This window comes from Acipenser ruthenus, chromosome 12 (genome assembly GCF_902713425.1).
Source record: "Acipenser ruthenus chromosome 12, fAciRut3.2 maternal haplotype, whole genome shotgun sequence".
Lineage (NCBI taxonomy): Eukaryota > Metazoa > Chordata > Actinopteri > Acipenseriformes > Acipenseridae > Acipenser > Acipenser ruthenus.
This window is the reverse complement of record NC_081200.1, coordinates 2,172,868-2,192,572: the sequence shown is the minus strand read 5'-3', so window position 1 is coordinate 2,192,572 and position 19,705 is coordinate 2,172,868. Positions and strand designations below refer to the sequence as shown.

Below are 19,705 nucleotides of genomic sequence, written 5' to 3'. Positions count from 1 at the left end.
TCCACAGCATTGTTATCTTGTTAGCTTGCAGTCAATGTTGGACAAGAAGCTTGTAGACGCAAGGTCTCTTATCAATTGTTAGCAGTACATGCAATTTGAACCAAACAGTCTGCTATCTGCAATACTAGTCTCTTTTCAGAAAAGAACACCAGTATAGCTCTGCCAGTCCACATGCGTAGCAAACTGCTAATCAATTCTTGATCCATGTTTTCCAACAAGGTCCATAAACCTAGGCTGTACCCGCTGGACCATAACCGTTGAATGCACTTATAAGCTATGAGTATCCCACGTGCTCTGCATGAGGCACAGAGAGAGAGGGAGAGGGAGACATCCTTTCAAGATGGAGGTGCTGTTCTTGTGGGGTGAACTTTAAGGCATAGCCATGGTGTCTTACTGGCTCTTGTTTGCTTCTTAGTAACAAGAGCATGGTATCCAGGAATGTTTATGTAGGTCTCCGAAGCTGTGGAATTCATTCTAATGAGGAGGTGGGAAACAAACACTAGCTCCATTATTTACTAAAGCAACGTGTTTATTTGTTTTTTGACAAATTTAGTGGCTGTAAATGTGAGCCGGCTTACTGAGGCCAATGTTGTGTGCTGCTTCTAGAACATCTTTTTGTCTGGTTTTGTCTCTTTTGAGAACTAGCAAGATGAGAAAGTGTTCCCTTTTTAGCATCCGCTTATTTATTACTTTCTTTATCTTTTGTTCTGTCTGGCGATTTACCAAGAGAGTTTTGCGAAGATATGCGTGAGAATATTACAACACCAGAGCTTTTGGCACCCAGGCAAAAGACGGGGTGACATCTGGTCTCTTTTTTGGTTGACTGGACCGCTTGGAACTGTGTGTGCGTGTGTCTGTGCCTCTGTGTGTGTTACAGAAGATAAAGGTTTCTGTCCTTCCCGTATCTGCTGTGAGTGCTGTGCCTGCTCTTCAGTGTAACCAGTCCTCTCTTGTCTCCCCAGTTGAATCAGCTGGACAAGGCATCAGCGGCAGCCCACACCTTCTTCCTGGCCAACCCCGAGCACATGGAGATGTGGCAGAACCTGGAGCACTACAAGCTGCTGGAGGGGGTGCAGGAGAGCCACTTCCAGGACAGGGAGGCTCGGCCACACCAGGTACGGGTGGCACTCTGTCCTCTCTCCACTGTCCACTCCACACAGTCCAACTGGAAAGCAGGAGCAGATGTTTAACAGGATAGAAAGTGTGTAGCACTTGGAAGTCTCTCTTGATGTAATTGTTTTTTGTTTTGAGATTGCTTTTTCATGAATAAATAAATGATAAGAAAACCAATAAAATCACACCTCTACGTAGCTGTTTTGCCACATCAGGTTTTATTGTAAGAGAAACTGTTATGGAATAACAATCTCTACATCCCCATGTTACCATAATGCCTTTAACATTTAAAGTAAACTATTCACAGTAATGACACCAAGAGCAGTTTGCTTACTAAGGCAGATGAACAGTTGACAGCTCTGATGGGAAACATGCAGTGCAGTCATCTCTAACCTTGCATAGATGACGGCAGTAGTTGCCTCGTTGCCAGGAGGAGGAGGCTGCTCTCTGGCACAGACAGGACCGTTATTTGAGTTTCATTGTAAATCTCCACAGGGCTGACTGACTGATTCCATGTGCATGAGCATCACCTTTCATAGCTCTTTTGCTCCTGGGAGAAGTGCTTTCTGTCCTGGAAAACTGTTTGATTCTTCAGTACAGCAGAGGTGGAAGTTATACGCTTATTGCATAGCAGTTTCAACCATTCCAGGTTTTAATATGTACTTGATTAGCCCCAGTGTGTAGGTAACAAGCTCAGGTGTGTCTGTTTTTAAACTTGTAGTAAAACCAGGAATGGATCAAACTGTCATGCACAACCACAGCCTACCCAGAAAGAGAAAAGAAACACAAATGTCAATAATCTAGGTCAGGTTCTCTCGTTTCCACATTAACATTTGTCTTCTATCACAAGCACCTCCTTCATTGATGACTTGGCTGGGCTGTGTGCTGTACATGGCCATAGCTGCAGACTGTATGCCAGTTACCAATTAACGCTCAGCACTTTTGACTGCAAGTTCTGAATCTGCAACTATGTTATCCATGGACAGCATTCCTTCCATGATGGACAACACACATGCAGCTGCGTTAAGTTATTCATTAAAGGGTTGGTTACATAGAACGTATGTTGTAAACATCAACCAAAACACTCCCTGCAAAGCTTTAGCATTTAATAAGATAAAGATTGAATAGAAAGCAGCCTGCATGTCGCTGGGGACCTGTGGTCTCCTCTGGCTCCTCTGCTGAAATGCAGTCCAGTAACCTCCCCTTGTTTGTGTTGTGCTATTGCAGCAAGCCTTCACCTCTGGAGTAAAGCACTACGATGCAGGGGACTATGAGAAGGCCATCTCGTTCTTCGAGGAGGCCCTGCTGGAGTATGGCAAGGCGGACGTGGAGTGCAGGGCGCTGTGCGAGGGGCCACAGAAGTTCGAAGAGCACGAGTACCTGGATTATTACCCCGGCCTGTACAAGGCCATCTCAGGTAACTATTCCTAAATACACCCCATGAAAATGGTGCGTTTGTAACACTGGCAAGTCATTCAGATAGAGGTCAAAGGCAAGGCCAAGATTTTTGTGGCGATGATCAATCAAAAGTTTGACTCTCAAAGTCTTTCCATTAGTCTTCTATGGCAGAAGCCAGTCAGGTCAGAAGCGAGTAGCTGGAATTACTCATAGCAGTTTCTATCCTGACACTTCTGGGTTAGTTTCAAGTGATGGTCTATATGATGGTCTGACACTGCACTGATGAGGGCGTTGGCAGGAATGTTTGTCGTCTTGATTTCGTGTGATACGACGAAATTATAAAACCAGCCAACCAAGTTCAACCTGTTTGAATCTAGGTGCCCTTCGCTGGCGAACCCTCCCTAATAAAGGGCTCGGATCGTTTTGAAAAGCGAGCTGCTTCATGATCTATGTGGATCTCCCCAGAACTCCCACTACTTGCTGTCTCTTGACAGCTCTAAGCTTACTCTGCAGAAGCTGAGCCCCCTGTGGCAGAGTGCAGAGAGCACATTGAGAACTGTAGCTGTGTGTGCTAGTTCAGATCCCGTTACTTCACTATAACACTGGGTACCCGGTGCCTCCCAAAGAGTTTGTTATGGCTGTGCGGCCAAGAGTTCCTATTGTTTACCAAGGAGCAAGCATGTGGATCCAATACTTGTTACAGCCCAACAAAAACATGCAGCACGCTCCCTTTTGGAGAATGGGAGCAGTAGGAGCCCAATCCCATTATTTGGTTAGGGATCAGAGCTGCTTATTGTTACATTAAGCAGCAACTTTCCTTTTTATAAATACGAAACAGGGCCGATACTTATAAAGAAAAAAATCCTTTCTGAAAAAAACGTGCCAATGACAATTTGAAGTAAAAACTGTTGCTTTGAGAACATAGATATATAGCACTAAAAAGAAATGTAATACAATCTGAGAGAAACGTTTCAGTTGACCTCGATAAAGACTTTTGTCCACTTGGTTTTTGTTAGTAGTTTAGTACCCGAAGCCTGGCACAAGTATTAAAACTCTATAGGGACCAGATGATTACTGTTCCTTTCCTTGGACCATCCAGGGCTCAAACAAGAAAATATGTTTATTTGAAGCTTTTTGTCCCTGAGAGAAATACAATTTTATCAGTATCAGCTTGATAGAGGGTATTCTGGAGTTCACAATGAGGCAGGGTGTCAGAATCTGTACTCCCTACAGTTTTCATCAATAAGACACTCATTGTTAACATTGCCATCACTCTAAACAATGCCACAGATAAAAAGGGTCCTAGCTCACCTCTGCAAATGATCTGCCACGGTCACCCTGCCTCATTGTGAACTCCAGGAGTCCCTCTTTCAGGCTGACACAGGCACAAATGTGTTCCACCCTGGGGCAAAAAAAAAAAAAATTCAGATCTTTACTTGGGGCCCCAGACCCTGCTATGTATTTCCAGAACAGGCAGAGTAATGCTGCAGCTGGACAAAAAAGAACAATTATTTCAAAGGCTGTTGAAGATCTCAACACTGATAAGGATTAGCACAGGTGTGAATTAGACTTTATGCAGCCAGGGTTCCCAGGTGGAAGGATGTTTCTTGCTCAGGGTCTGAAAGCAGTGTATGATTGAAGACTCCCGTTGCACAACCGTTTGAGACATTCCAGTGTGTGCCTCATTACATGCACCGCATTCCTTATCCTACAGTAAGGCGCACAGGAAAACCTGGAATGGCTCAAATTGCTAAGCAATGGTAGCCCAGCATCATTCCCTGGAAAGAATAGAAGATCCCTGTGTTTGAAAGGTTTGAATGCTGTGAATGTGTGAATGCCCTACCTCCTGCTGCCCTAGTGCTTCACAACCAGGGGGCCCGGGGTTCAGAAATACTAGAAACACAATCCATTCAGATCATCCGGAAACCGCTCCAGGGTTTGTAGTTCTTAGCTGATTCGAGAGGCTAGAAAATACAAGGTGTTTAACAGAGTAGAAACCCTTGCCAAGAAGCATTTTAGCATCGGGATGTCTGCAGCAAAATTATCCTTTCCTGTTCTGTTCTTTGCAACTGGTCTAGTAAAAGGAATCCCTTCTGATTGTTCTGTGCCCTCTCTTAGTAGGAAGAAATGATAAATTCATTTTCTTTTTTTTTTTTTTTTTTTAGATTTGACCAAAGTTTACCCCTGCCGGTTTTAAACCTCCTTCCTTAGGCAAAGCATATTTAGTACAGTATGTTTTCTCCCATGATTGTGAGGATTACATTACCAATTTAATACCTAGGTTGCTCTTGAAATCACTCGCTGACAAATTGCTTGCGAGGGTTTTTACACGGGGGTCGTCTTGCCTTGGAGAAATAGCCTATCATGTATTCATGACCTTTAGAGGTTTGACCTTCCTTTTTGACTTGGTCTTGGTTGGTGCAAGCTGTTTGTCATTTAAAGACTGAGAGACCCTGAGAAGCCCCCATGGGTGTAGAATGTGTTGACTTTGTATCGGTGGGTTGGGGGTAATTCCTAAGGGGATAAAGCAACATGATCTTTAGCAGAGCAAAAGCTGTATCATTTTCAAGGGCCTGTTTCAGTAACTTGGGCCGTTCGTATCAGGTTCTCCTTTTCATTAAAGCTGGCTAACTGCTTGTGGAAGCAGCTGAACGTTTGTCTTTTTAGTTCCGCAGTTAACACTCATTTTCAAAGTGGTTTATAATTATGATTTCACTCATGACTCCACTTCTGACAACTTTAAGCTGAGGGGAGACAGAGACACTTTGTGGCTTGGAACCTGGCTTCAGGAGACTTGGTTTCAGGCAACTGCACGGCACACCGGGGGAGACTTGGGGCATGGCTTCAGGGGACTTGGTTTCAGGCCACTGCACAGCACACCAGGGGAGATTTGGGGCATGGCTTCAGGGGACTTGGTTTCAGGCCACTGCACGGCACACCGGGGGAGATTTGGGGTTTGGGGAACCAGGTTTAAAGCCACTGTACCTAAAAAAAGTGGCTTGTGCTCCCTCAGCTTCTCACTAGCTCCCAGTTTAGGATTCCTATTTTAACCCTTCTATTTATTGTCTGCATCCTGGATAACTAACATAACCCCAACCTGTTCCAGAGTAGTTTTCCTTAGGGTTAAGTAAAGGCAATTACTATATTGCTCCATAAATTTGTCTGGGTTTGGTGTCTTGGGGAGTTTTTTGTTAATGTTGTTCTATTGTCGTCTTTTTGTTGTATTTTGAGATCTCTATAGCTATTTAGTTAAAATGCCAGTACAGTAGGGGATTCTTTTCACTGATGTCACAAAGAAACGTTCTCGCCGAGCCTCGCTTTCCAAAACTGCTGAGCTTCCAACCACATGACGCTTTCCTCAATCCTTAGAAGAGGAATTAAAACATGTAATAAAAGGATCAGCCTTTTAGAAGAGCACTCCCAAGAAGACCAAGAGAAATGTCTGCGTTTAACATTCGCTCTGGGATATCTATGGACAAGGCAATTACTGGCATTACTGTGCTTGGAAAATACTTCCATGGTGATATTCTATTGCATTATATTAACCAAGGGCAAACAAAAGATAGTACTGCCAAACTGTGCTTTGCTAAATAATCCAGTCAATGTTGCAGGAGCCCTTCTATTGTCCTAGTCTTTCTGAAAGAGTACAAATAGATCTCTTTGTTTTAAGAAAACAAACTTAAAAAAAAAAAAACACTTTTACATTTTGAAATCCATGTATATATTTTTGGTCCAAAAATTATTTCTAAAATAATAGTAATGAACTGGTGAAAATTAAAATTGAACTGGTGAAAATGATCTAAGCAGAAATGGTAATGGTAATAGAATTGTAAACAGGTAAGAGTGAAGCTGGTGTAAGAAACCCATTCATACTCGCTGCTTGCTCAGTGACCTTGTCTTCCTCTCTGCTGTTTCAGATCACTACACGCAGATCCTGATCTGTGAACATGAGTGTGTGCGTGACCTGGCCACCCGCCCCGGCCGGCTGTCCCCGATGGAGAACTACCTGCCCCTGCATTACGACTACCTGCAGTACGCCTACTTCAAGGGTAAAGACGGGCCTCTGTGGGCATGGTCCTCACTCTTTCTCCCCTCTTTCATTCTCTGCATCATCATCCTCCCTCACCCTTTCCCACACCCCACCTCCTTCTGCTTCACTCCTCCTCTTTCTATACCTCTCCCTCACCCCACCTGTCCCTCTCTCTCTCTCTCTCTCTCTCTCTCTCTTTGTCTCCCTCTCTCTCCCTCTCTCCATATAACTTCTCCACACCTCTCGTCCTCCTCCCTGCTCTATCATTCTCGCCAGTTTCACCATAGAATAGAATAGCTGGTAAAGTGACTAATCAATCACGCAATCAATCAATCTTTATTTTATATAGCGCCTTTCATAGTGGACCACCATCACAAAGCGCTTTACAAGATACAGTAAAAAAACAATGCATAATACATTAAATACGGTGAAAAACAATGCATAATACATTAAATAACAGTGAACAACAAAGCATAATACATTAAATACAAGACTAGGATGTAAAAAGAATTCTAAAACATTGTGAATGCGAGAAAAAAAATTAGCTATGACACAACAACTAATAGCAGATATCAGGCTTAAAGAGCATGGAAAGCAAGAGAGAACAAGTGGGTCTTGAGAGTTGATTTAAAGCGAGTGACGGTGGGAGCATCACACACCAAAGCTGGGAGAGAATTCCAGAGAGTCGGAGCCATGAAGCTAAATGAGCGTTCTCCAAGTGTGGTGCACTTTTGCTTGGGGATAACAAGCAGGCCAGAGTCGGAGGACCTCAGCTTGCGGGCAGGGACAAACGGGTCAGCAGGTTGAGGAGGTACTCAGGACCTGTGTGATGAAGGGCATTGTAGGTGAGCAGGAGAGTTTTTAAAGTAATCCTGAACTTTACAGGTAGCCAGTGCAGCTGGGCAAGACAGGGGGTGATGTGTTCACGTTTTTTACATCTGGTAAGGATCCTGGCAGCGGCATTCTGAACTAGCTGCAGTCGTTTTATGGTGCATGCCGGGAGACCACCATAGAGAGAGTTGCAGTAGTCGAGTTGAGAGAAGACCAATGCATGACAGAGTATCTCTGCATCCGGGGGGAAAGGTGGGGACGGACTTTGGAGATGTTTCGAAGATGGTAGAAGGAAGATTAAAATTCTTAAGTTGTGTTTTAGTTGTTACTAGAAGGAGTTCAGATTTGCTAATGTTGAGCTGAAGGAAACTGGCAGACATCCAGGCCTCGATGTCTTGAATGCAAGCCGAGAGCCGGACCATGACAGAATGGCTACCAGGGTCGAGTTTTAAGTAGAGCTGAGTGTCATCAGCATAGGAATGAAACATGAGGCTGTGTTGGCAGATGGGGTGACCCAAGGGAAGCATGTAGATGTTGAAGAGAAGAGACCCAAGAACAGACCCTTGAGGGACACCACAAGTGACTGGGTTTGCAACACCACTGCATCCAGCATAGAAAGCAGACTGCATGCATCCAGATATGTAAGAGGACATCCAGGACAGACAGGTTCCAGAGATCCCAGCGTACTTCTGAAGGTGGTCAAGAAGAATGCCATGATCTATGGTGTCAAAAGCAGCTGTTAGGTCAAGGAGGACAAGCACAGAGGGAGCAGCAGCATCAGCATTCATCAGGAGAACATTTACAGTCCGGAGCAGAGCAGTTTCAATACTGTGCCAGACTGCAGAGATTAAAGCAAATTGTTATCTGTGAGATGTTTCATCAGCTGACTGGCTATAGCCCTTTTGAGAGTTTTTGAGAGAAAAGGGAGATTGGAGATGGGACGGAAATTAGATAAGTCAGCTGGGTCGAGGGAGAGTCAAGGTGCTCAAGTAGTAAACTGGGTTTACTAATCGATGAAAGAAAGAGGAGAAATCATGACAGGTAAGAGAGGAGGATGAACGGGAGATGGATCTGTCGGTGGCTGGATGTAGAATTTGGTCAATGGTCTTACAGAACATTGGGTTTACTGTGTCCCACAGTTATGATTTCAGAGAAGTATTTCACCCTGGCAGTGGTGAGCGCATGCCTGCAGCTCGCGAGATGGTCAGTCCAGATCTCTCTGTGAACTGTTCGTCCAGATGACCTCCACTTGCGCTCAAGCTTGCGGCAGGCAGACTTAGGCAATCAAAGTTCGAGGGTGTACCATGGGCAGTTTCAATCTTTCTTGACCGTTCTGGTACTTACATCAGAGTGTGCTGGATTTTTTTAAGCAGGAATGTTTTTTAGGCTTTTCAATCTGAGCAGGCCTGTCTATGCCTTAGGTGGGTTTTCCTGGAGAGTCAGCGCATAGAAGCTAAAATCAAAGGCTCTGAGACTTGAGATGCGAGGAAGGGGCAGTTTTTAAAAGCCAGCTCTCCTAGACCAGTCGGACCAGATCAAGTAAGTAGTCTGGTGGCAGGTCATGGAAAAGTCCCAAGTCACTCACTTTAGAATTACATTTGAATTATGACGCAGCTTTCCTTTCATAGCGGATTCTAAAAAGGCACAAAATAGCTACGATACCCGTGCGCAATTCTCTAATGCTGTTACTTTGCAAAATACTAAAAATCATCGTCTATCTTTGTCACGGCTGGAGTTTGTTTTTTTCGGTATGCTTTAAAAGCTGCTATAAGGAAAGCAACAACATCATTTTAATTTAATCCTGGGCCTTTTTATGTGTCAATTGGCTAAACGATATGGAGGATATTTTATGCCAAAATGAAAAAGAAATGAATAAATATTAAATAAATAAATATCTGAATAAATAAATATAAAAGACATTTGTTTATTTCGATATTTATGTTTTCACTTATGCATTTATTTATTTCAACGTTTATTTATTTTGATTGACTATTAATTTTAATTTTGGCATAAAATATCCTCCATAAAAGGATGTTTGCTAATACAACAGAAGGAGAACTAATGAGGAAAGGGGGACATTTTTTTTTTTTCATTCCAGCAGAGGAGTACAGACCTAAATAAATCTACCAATAACAAACAAACAAATTGACATACAAGAGTAACAACACCCTCCACATCCTGAACGACGGACAGGATTGGTGTTTGTCCCAAACTAGAGCCTAATCACTGGGATGCAGAGAGCATCGTTGCTTTAGTATTGTAGTGAACCCATAGGGCTGGCTGAAGCAGGTGGGAGCCAGTGAAGTGTGAGTTTGTATGTTGCCATGGCTTTAAGACCTCCAGTCCTAATACAAGAGATACGACAGTGTTAAGAGAAACTGTGTGTGTGTGTGGGGGGACTCGGGCTCTCTCAATACTACACCTGCAGCAAGGTTTCTCAAAGACTGAGGGCTTCAGTTCCAGCTCTCTGGCTTGAGTAGGAGTCTCATTTTTAATGGGTTATGGTACCATGGGTCTCAAACTCCTTGTTTTATGGCTTAGAAAATAGTTTAGAGTGGGGGGGGGGGGGGGGGGTTGCTGTCAAGTCAGTAAAACTGTAGGGGTCGAGGGGAGAAGAGTTGCTGTCAGGTCAAGCTTTTTAAACCACGGCCAAATCTGATATTTCACTTTGGAACTGGGATTGGAAATGTGCTTTTTTTTCTATATTTGTTCCACTACCTCAGCAAGTTTGCTCTACTCGCTTTGTTTTGAATGCAAGCCTGGAATATTGTTCTGGATATTATTGGGTAATGTGCTGGTGAATATGTTATCTCATCTGTGTATTGAAGCTTTAAATAAATACATCCCCAAATGGTATACTGTCTTGCTGTTCCGGGTGGCTGGAGATGTGTAAGCGGGGGAGCCCTGTGTCGGTGTCTCCGGTGCTGCAATGGAGATGTGTAAGCGGGAGAGCCCTGTGTCGGTGTCTCCGGTGCTGCAATGGAGATGTGTAAGCGGGAGAGCCCTGTGTCGGTGTCTCCGGTGCTGCAATGGAGATGTGTAAGCGGGAGAGCCCTGTGTCGGTGTCTCCGGTGCTGCAATGGAGATGTGTAAGCGGGGGAGCCCTGTGTCGGTGTCTCCGGTCCTGCAATGGAGATGTGTAAGCGGGAGAGCCCTGTGTCGGTGTCTCCGGTGCTGCAATGGAGATGTGTAAGCGGGAGAGCCCTGTGTCGGTGTCTCCGGTGCTGCAATGGAGATGTGTAAGCGGGGGAGCCCTGTGTCGGTGTCTCCGGTGCTGCAATGGAGATGTGTAAGCGGGGGAGCCCTGTGTCAGTGTCTCCGGTGCTGCAATGGAGATGTGTAAGCGGGGGAGCCCTGTGTCGGTGTCTCCGGTGCTGCAATGGAGATGTGTAAGCGGGGGAGCCCTGTGTCGGTGTCTCCGGTGCTGCAATGGAGATGTGTAAGCGGGAGAGCCCTGTGTCGGTGTCTCCGGTGCTGCAATGGAGATGTGTAAGCGGGGGAGCCCTGTGTCGGTGTCTCCGGTGCTGCAATGGAGATGTGTAAGCGGGAGAGCCCTGTGTCGGTGTCTCCGGTGCTGCAATGGAGATGTGTAAGCGGGGGAGCCCTGTGTCGGTGTCTCCGGTGCTGCAATGGAGATGTGTAAGCGGGGGAGCCCTGTGTTGGTGTCTCCGGTCCTGCAATGGAGATGTGTAAGCGGGGGAGCCCTGTGTTGCCGTGGTGTTTGTTTAAAGATAAATTGAACTCTGGTTTCCCTCCTGCAGTGAATGAGATTGAGAAAGCGCTGGAATGTGCCTGGACCTACCTGCTCTTTCATGAAGGAGATGAGTTTATTACCGATAACATCGAGTTCTACAAGGAGGCTCTAGCTGAGAACAACAGGCCCCAGGACATCAGACCACGCCAGGTAGGGGCTTTGAACACAGAGGGCTACATTCTCAATGCGTGGCCTCCAGTCTTTAATTAGCTCCTGCTGTTTTGAAAGGAGAGAGGAAATCGTGTTAATGTTACAAAATGAAAAGCAAAACACCTTGAGAATCCCTAAGAGAACTTGATGTGTATCAGTTAGTTGTTTGGTTGTAGTTTTGTAAAAATGAATTAAGCATTTTCCCTCTTTCAAAAAATAGGAGTTAATTACATACCTTTGAAAATATGGCAAGTAGGCAGTAATACCATCGAGAAGTTCTGGGGGCAATGGAACCTCGAGAGCAAAGCTAGAGATGGCACTACCCCCTGGTTATTTTTTGTAATATGTCTAAAAAATATGAGTCTTACTTTTCGTGGGAGAGTTACATTTACTTCAAGTTGTTGGTTTTACTCGAGCGTGGAGTTGGCTTTCGGGTCTGGGCAGTGGTTAGACTGAAACCCGGCTCCACGATTACAAGAGTTTTCTGTGACGCACAGTAATATTATTTAGGTCTGTTCATATAAGCAATTACAGATACCAGGAGGCCCAGCGCATTCTGTTAAAAATAATGTGGAAGACGTTCACAGCTGCCAGCGAAGAAACGATGCGTCTGATTTGAATGGGAGGGGATTTTAAACCAAGCGCTCGTATTAGAATTAAAAGCTGTTGGAAGACGCGGGAGAGCACAGCTGAAGCCTGGTGTATTCTAATGATATATTCCGAGTACAGCACCAGGACCGGACTCTGCTCGCTGCTTGTCTCATCGTGTGTCTCCTGTGTGTTTGTGTTCACAGGATGCTGAGAGGTATGTGAGGCGTCACCAGCAGGAACTGAAGGTCCTGCTAGTGGGGAGTGACAATCTGGATTTCGTTTACTCCGAGCCGGTATGTAGGAATTGTTTTGCAGGATCTCGCCCATGAACTTTACTTAGACAGATTATTAGATACACAGCAAACAGACTGGAAATGGTAACTATTCTGTTTAGCTGTTTTTGGAAAGATTTGTAAGCGTTTCTGCAGCGTGCTGTACAAACTGATGGAGTGCTGTAGTACTGCATTTCTGTTTCCTGCATGATAACACCATTGACCACACTCTGCTGCCACTCTAATACCAACCCAGGGCAAGAGTCCAAAGCCCAGGAAATGCCCTGTGAACATGCCAGCTCTGAAGGGCATGTCCGCGCACAATGGTAGGAGTCACAGGCTGCAGTAAGAGCGAGGCTTGGATTGCACCCAGTCCCAGAGCCCAGGAGAGGGCTTTAAAACACAAACGTGGACACATGTGAAGTGCCAGGCGTTGCAGCAGGTTGTGGCACTGCAAGTGCATGTGAGATTGAATAATAACAAAGGGGTAAGGTGCCTGGGGGGAGAAGGGGAAAAAAGGTGGTTGTTTGTTAGCTTCTATATAAGAGTCTTGCAGGGAACATATCGGACATTTCTATAGGCGCACACTGCAGCTGTCTGCGTGCTTGGAGTGTCTGTCTGTCTGTAACCTTTGAAGGGCACAGTAGAGCCTAATCATCCTAATACACAGTACAGTACACTGTCAAATTGCTTGTATACAGTTATTGCACCATTACACTGCCATCTAGTGGTAATAAGGGAGAACAGGGAAACAGACTGTTTACAGACCACGCAGATAAAGAAAATTCCACAGGATTTTATTCATAGAATCTTTTTTTTTTTTTTTCTTTCTCAAATATTTATTATAATGATTATTTTATTCTTTACAGAATTACTGGAGCACCACGTTCGGCAGAGAGGATATAAACAGGTAAGAAGTTTTATTTTTTTTTCTCTAGAGAAGCTCTCCTCTATTCCTTATAGTATGTCTCCTTGTAAATTATTTCAATGATATACACCTGCTCCAGCTGAACTATGTGTTAAACTAAGGTTATTTTGTATTTTGTTTTGAGTTTTGAGTCTAATTTCCAAGGCAGACTCTTATCGTTCTTGGAGAATTGACTACTTGTGTTCTTTTTGCTGAAAAGGGTCCCTTCAGGAACTGCCATTGGTGTGCGCTCCAGCTCTCCGTCAGAGAAGAGGACCCTGGCTTCAGAAACGGATCCAGGACTGCGGGAAGGTAAGCAAGCACAGTGGTGTGCTGGGATTGACAGCGCTGTGCACAAGCCTCGCCGTGCGTACAACACAGCGGGGCTGTGCACCAGTGCTTGTGTGACGACTCTGTGAATCCTAAGAAGATGAAGCAGTGCCGATTGTTTTGCCCCTGCAGGTGGGCCGGTGCCCTATGACGAAGTGCAGATAGTTTTGGGCTCCGAGGCGCTCAATGGCTCCCAGCGAGTCCTGCTCGACGGAGTGCTCTCGGAGCAGGAGTGCAGGGATCTCAAGAGCGCAGCGCAGGTGAGTCCTCAGAGTGCTTTCGGTAACTCTAGAGCAGAGATGTATATTACCCTGCCTGAACGGGCTCCTAATTGCCCACGTTTTTTAGGTTGTGTCCTTCGAAAGTGTTTTACCCTGTTCAGTACAGCGTGTCTGTGCTTCTTCTCAGACGATCACTATGGCTGGAGATGGTTACAGTGGGAAGATGTCGCCCCACACGCCCAATGAGAAGTTTGAAGGGGCAACGGTGCTGAAAGCCCTACAGGTAAGCACTACTGGTACAAGAGGAAGAGCAGCTGTGAGCAGTGTGTGTGTGTGTGTGTGTGTGTGTGTGTGTGTCTGCGTGTGTGTGTTTGTCTCTGCGTGTGTGTGTGTGTTTGTCTCTGCGTGTGTGTGTGTGTGTGTGTGTGTCTCTGTGTCTATGCCTGTGTGTGTGTATGTGTGTGTGCAGTGCATGTATTTGTTCATTTCCACTGCTTGTGTGTGTGTGTGTGTGTGTGTGTGTGTCTGTCTGTGCGTGTCCCTCTGTGTGTGTGTGTGTCTGTGTCTCTCTGTCTGTGTCCCTGTGTGTGTCTCTCTCTGCATGTCCCTGTGAGTGTTCCTGTGTCCCTGTGCATGTCTGTGTGTGTGTCTGTGTGCCTCTGTGCGTGTCCCTGTGTGTGTGTGTCTCTTTCTGTGAGTGTCCCTGAGTGTGTCTCTGTGCATGTCCCTGTGTGTGTGTGTCTCTTTCTGTGCGTGTCCCTGAGTGTGCCTCTGTGCATGTCCCTGTGTGTGTGTGTCTCTTTCTGTGCATGTCCCTGTGTGTGTGTCTCTTTCTGTGCGTGTCCCTGTGTGTGTCTCTTTCTGTGCGTGTCCCTGTGTGTGTCTGTGCGTGTCCCTGAGTGTGCCTCTGTGCATGTCCCTGTGTGTGTGTGTGTGTCTCTTTCTGTGCATGTCCCTGTGTGTGTGTGCATGCAGTGCAGGTATTTGTTGTTTTCCACTGCTCTCTGTTTTATTCCAGTACGGCTATGACGGGCGGATCCCATTGAAAAGCGCCCAGTTGTTTTACGAGGTCAGTGAGAAGGCGCGGAGGACCATTGAGTCCTATTTCATGCTGAACTCCACCCTGTATTTCTCATACACCCACTTGGTGTGCAGGACAGCAATCCAAGGTAAGGAGGGAGCAATGAGGGCACAGTGTTTCACCCAGACACTGCACAACTGAGCTGCTATACTACTGAACTACTACTGAAAAGCTATTCTTGAGATTTCCAACCCTGTAGTAATAGGATAGCACGAAGACCCCATTTCATAGCACTTTGATCTATGAGTTTAATAAGACTCACCTGAGCTTGTTACTTATACAGGTGGCTAATCAAGCTGGTAATAAAACCTGGATTATTTCCACCGCTATACTACTAGCTTTAAGAAAATTCTGTACTGAAAAGAGTATACAATGGTAAATATTCTCTGTTTTTCTTTATTTCTTTGAAACTGTTTTTCTTTATGATTTTCACAGTTTTTTGCTCATTGCTAAGTGATCAGTAGAGTTTCTGTTGTAACCTGGGTCAGAGTGCACACTGATGAGTTGCCCTTGTTGTTTTAAAGGCCAGCAAAGCCATCGGAACGACCTGAGCCACCCGATCCACGCAGATAACTGCTTACTGGACACTGAGGCCTTCGAATGCTGGAAGGAACCCCCTGCGTACACATACAGAGATTACAGGTGACTGACCCCTCTGTGATATTGAAAAGAAGACATGTAACAGGGCAGAGGCTGGGCGTGAACCGGCGACCCCACACACCGCAAGAGAGCGTCTCAATCATAATGCAAGAGCCGGGCTCGTCTGCGTTCGTGGTTTTAGAGCTTTTAACCTCATCTCACCGACGGGACAGAATCCGTCACGGCAGTGCCTCACACAACACTGCCTGTTACTGTCGCTTTGTTTATTGCGTGCCTTCATATTCTCCTCCAGGGCGGCAGTGTTCAAGGGAAGAGCAACATCATTTTCACAAGCATCCAAACTTGCTGTGTTTATTGTAGGGGTGGTTTGTTTTTTTTCCTTGTTAATATAATTGAATTGGGCCCTCAAGCTGTCTGGGTGCAGCTTACAGTAATGTGCAGAACCAGCGTTCTGAATGAGCAGCAGGAAGTAGAGTCTGTCCCAATACTAATGCATGTCTTCTTCCTTTACCTTAGTGCTATTTTATACCTGAATGGAGATTTCGATGGCGGGGAGTTTATCTTCACTGAGATGGATGCCAAAACAGTCACTGTGAGTCATTGTCTTTAAAACGCAACTGAAATGAACATGAAGAAGCAGGCGCTGACTAGGGAAAGCTGCCCCTTGTGGAATAATGTACAGTTATTCGTGTTTTGTTTCCAATCGCTGCTCTTGAAGATGAAGGGGAGGGTTGTCTGTTAGTTTAAACTGTAATGCTGAATACAGGCTCATTCCCCATAGCTGTGCATTCTCATAGTTTTCTGTTCTTTCTCTTCAGGCCTCAGTGAAGCCCAATTGCGGGCGCATGGTGGGCTTCTCGTCAGGTGGTGAGAACCCGCATGGCGTGAAGGCTGTCACCAGGGGGCAGCGCTGCGCCGTGGCCATGTGGTTTACACTAGATCCACTCTTCAGAGAACTGGTGAGCTCCCAGCATGCATGCACACAACAATACACTTGCTTGCTTTGGGCACCTGTTAAAGTGCTTTTCATTTTATATATATATTATATATATTTAATTTATTTGAAAATCCCCAGTTTATACCTGTGGTGAGCCACCTTCAGCCCCCAAGCTTAGCTCAGGTTTCTGTGCCCTGGTCTGTGATCTTACATGGTGCACTGTTAATATATGCATAATTGCTCCCATGGTGATCAAGCAATTGGTTAGTGTTCCATTTATACAACATCCCCCTCTAGTGGCCTTAAAGTATATTGCTCCTTTTAACTTTTTTCCAGGCTACCACTGTATTAGTAGCTGGCCTTATCTAGGGGTTGAGGCTAATGTTTTATTTTTATATTTTTTTCTAAATCAACCTTGATTTTTTCCCCCCTCTTCACAGGAGAGGCTACAGGCGGACGAGGTGATGCAGTCTCTAGATGATGAACACCGGATGGACATTCTCAACCCAAGGGATGAGTTATAAACTCATTCAGAATGACATGGAACGTTATGTTAATTAATATCTATTTATTTAAGAGCGTTCATTTTAACGGAAGGGTTTATTTTTGTACCATGTGTCAATATAGTGTGAAAAACGTTTTTTTGATGAGATCTAACGGATAACGCGGCATGACGGTACTTGAGTGTTTTTTGTTTGTTTTATTGTTTCGTGTGTTGCCTGTTCTGTAGCATTGTTTGACTTCCAGGCCACCCAAAGCAAACCTAAACTTCAGCCCGTTTCACTGCTAGTTTCATGAGTGTATCGGACAGGTGTGGCTCCACGCAGTGAGTTTTGTACCTACCCATTTTTTTTTTTTTTTTTTTTCTTAATCCTAGTTTTTATAAATATGTTTCAAAGCTGGTCATACTAAGGAGTTCCACGTAGCATTTCCTTTCCCTTAGGGTCTCCTGTCCCTATTGTAATGCAATAGGGACAGATTGGAATGCAAATGAGTTCCAGTATTGTATAAAGGATGCACTTCCTAGGTGCTAGGCTGCTTGTGTAACAATGATCTGAGCAGCGCAGCTGAGACACAGAGCTGGAGGGTCTGAATCGAAGCAAGGCTGTTAAAATGACCAAATGAAATGACGGTGAAGAGCAGCAGTCCAAAGGGATGGGTCACTCACAGCACTTTAAACCACTGCAAACTCCTCACCTGGAGTCCAGTTTCTTGTATTCATTTTGTCCAACAGCTCCATCACTCCTCTGCAGAACCTTATTCTGAGTAAAGACATTTAAAAACTAAGTTCATACCTGTTTTTCAAGCTATGTTATGTAAAGGGCGCTCATGAAGCCAGCTAATTAAACGGTGCTACAGTACATGTCTTTGTTAGGTAGCTGCTATTTTAATTGTCAAAATTGATGATCAAAGATCGTTTTTTATGTTGTTGCCATTCTTTTTTTTTTTTTTCTAGAACGTGGTATTTTAATTGATTTCCTATTTCAAGGAACTTCTCGCCTATGTTTTATTGTTCTGTGGACGGTTCATGCCAAAGAGCTGTGTTGAAGAAAAAAGCTTTTCCATGCATGTCCCATGGCCACTGCACAGACTGTATATGCTGGGAGTACTGGCAGTCTTTATCTGAAGCATCCACTACATCCAGTTGTTTTTAGATTAAGAGGATTTGCATTTTTTTGTTTTGTTTTTAGGACATTACTTGGTGGGAAAGGCCACTTGTTTTCTTTTCTTTGCAAATGTATTTTGAAGGCAGGACTTCTTTAGTTGAAAATGAGTAGCTTCCCGCAAGCGATGAAGGTGTCTGATTTTTCTTTTTACCTTTTCAGATGTCGATTGTAAATTTAAGAATGCTGTTGTATATCAAGAATGGTCTTTCTTATGTATTATTATTATTATTATTATTATTTAATTAAGTTATTGTTCAACTAGAGATTCATTTTTTAGCTATTAAAGCAATATTTTCTTGCATCTATTTATTGTTTGTTTCGTATCTTGGTGATTTTAATGGGTGTTTGGTTAACCATATACAGCAGCAACCTATATAGTGATGGACCCTTTTAGAAGTCTTTCTCATGGGACACATGCAACATTGAGGCAGTGTGCATGGCGTATTGGAGTGTCAGAATCCGAGGCTATAGGGAACCCTGTCCCATGTCAACCTTGTCACGTTTGCATTTGAAATCACCATTTGCCCTGGTATGCCTGGTGTTTCCCTCATATACCTAGTGTAATAGGTTTGGGTTTGATAATCCCTCCTCTCTTCAGTGGCATGAAAGAGCTAACTGGCTCGCCTGCTGTGTGAAACACATTATTACATTGTGTGATTCTCAACTCGGTTTCATCTGTGACTTGAACTGGATTCAAAGCCAAACCTTATAGGTATATTAGGGAAATTAAACAATATTTATGAGAATGAGGGATTAACATGTGTGCCTCCATGGGACCTGACCTTACTACCCTGGGAATCGGAGTCTGTGCCCTCCCAACTAAGCCAGCCAGAGAACTGCTTTGCACCCTTGTAAAATGTCTAGGGCTTGAATTTTTTGTACGCTATGTAGGGGCAGATTCAATCACTAATATTTTCAACACACAAGGCAAGGCTTGAATCACAGCTATGGTGTTTATTTATCAATGTCTTTCTTTTTGATCTTTTAAGCAGAGAACACCAGTGTTTGTGGTGTTCTGGTTGTCATAGCATTTATTTTGGTGTCATGGTAACCTTGCGCAGGGTCCTGTGGGATGGGCATCTTTTTTGGCCGAGAATTCCACCGCCCGCCAGCCAAAATGCTATTCTTCCAAGTCCTGTGAATGACACCCTTATAGAGAGGCGGGTATAGTGGAGTATACAAGTCATTAGAATGCATCAGGCAAAGCAATGCAGAACTGGAGCAGAGGGTCTCCATCCGCTCTGAAGTCAGCCTGGAGCTGGAGCAGGGGGTCTCCATCAGTTCTGAAGTCAGCCTGGAGCTGGAGCAGGGGGTCTCCATCAGTTCTGAAGTCAGCCTGGAGCTGGAGCAGGGGGTCTCCATCAGTTCTGAAGTCAGCCTGGAGCTGGAGCAGGGGGTCTCCATCAGTTCTGGAGCTGGAGCAGGGGGTCTCCATCAGTTCTGGAGCTGGAGCACGGCCAACCCTAACATACATTGTACAGGATAGTTCTCTTACCCTGCCTTCCAGAATGTTTAAAGGTGCAGTTTTAAAGGTGCTTGTTAATTGTTAAATGTTTTGACACCTAATGAAAGGGAGGCCTACACCCTATCAATCTCTTCATTTACCTTTGTTCAAAAATCCCCCCAGGTAATAAACTCAGTAAACCATCACCAGGGAATCCTATTGAAGTGAACATAATTGCATACTCTGCTGTTCCACCCTTTGCGCAATGCAATTTAGAAGTCTTAACTGGTTTAACAGGTACACTGTAACTGACATACATACTGGTTCCACATTAATAACAATAAAAAAACAAACAACAAAAAAACACGAGGCAAGTCTG

The 19,705-nt window shown here is 44.7% G+C and overlaps 1 protein-coding gene across 2 annotated transcripts in view; it reads left to right on the top strand.

Annotated features, from left to right (window-relative positions):
• The window catches only part of LOC117417318 (prolyl 3-hydroxylase 2-like), a 44,464-nt gene extending 26,281 nt beyond the window's left edge, over window positions 1-18,183 (top strand). For both annotated transcript variants that reach the window (XM_034029375.3, XM_059034317.1), the window contains exons 2-15: window positions 963-1,115; window positions 2,341-2,530; window positions 6,429-6,560; window positions 11,134-11,276; window positions 12,071-12,160; window positions 13,009-13,049; window positions 13,267-13,358; window positions 13,509-13,636; window positions 13,785-13,880; window positions 14,616-14,766; window positions 15,203-15,320; window positions 15,795-15,870; window positions 16,097-16,237; window positions 16,656-18,183. In XM_034029375.3, the coding sequence (XP_033885266.3) occupies window positions 963-1,115; window positions 2,341-2,530; window positions 6,429-6,560; window positions 11,134-11,276; window positions 12,071-12,160; window positions 13,009-13,049; window positions 13,267-13,358; window positions 13,509-13,636; window positions 13,785-13,880; window positions 14,616-14,766; window positions 15,203-15,320; window positions 15,795-15,870; window positions 16,097-16,237; window positions 16,656-16,739 (1,635 nt within the window). In that variant the 3' untranslated portion in view covers window positions 16,740-18,183. The remainder of the gene's footprint in view (window positions 1-962; window positions 1,116-2,340; window positions 2,531-6,428; window positions 6,561-11,133; window positions 11,277-12,070; window positions 12,161-13,008; window positions 13,050-13,266; window positions 13,359-13,508; window positions 13,637-13,784; window positions 13,881-14,615; window positions 14,767-15,202; window positions 15,321-15,794; window positions 15,871-16,096; window positions 16,238-16,655) is intronic.
• Window positions 18,184-19,705: the final 1,522 nt, after the last annotated feature.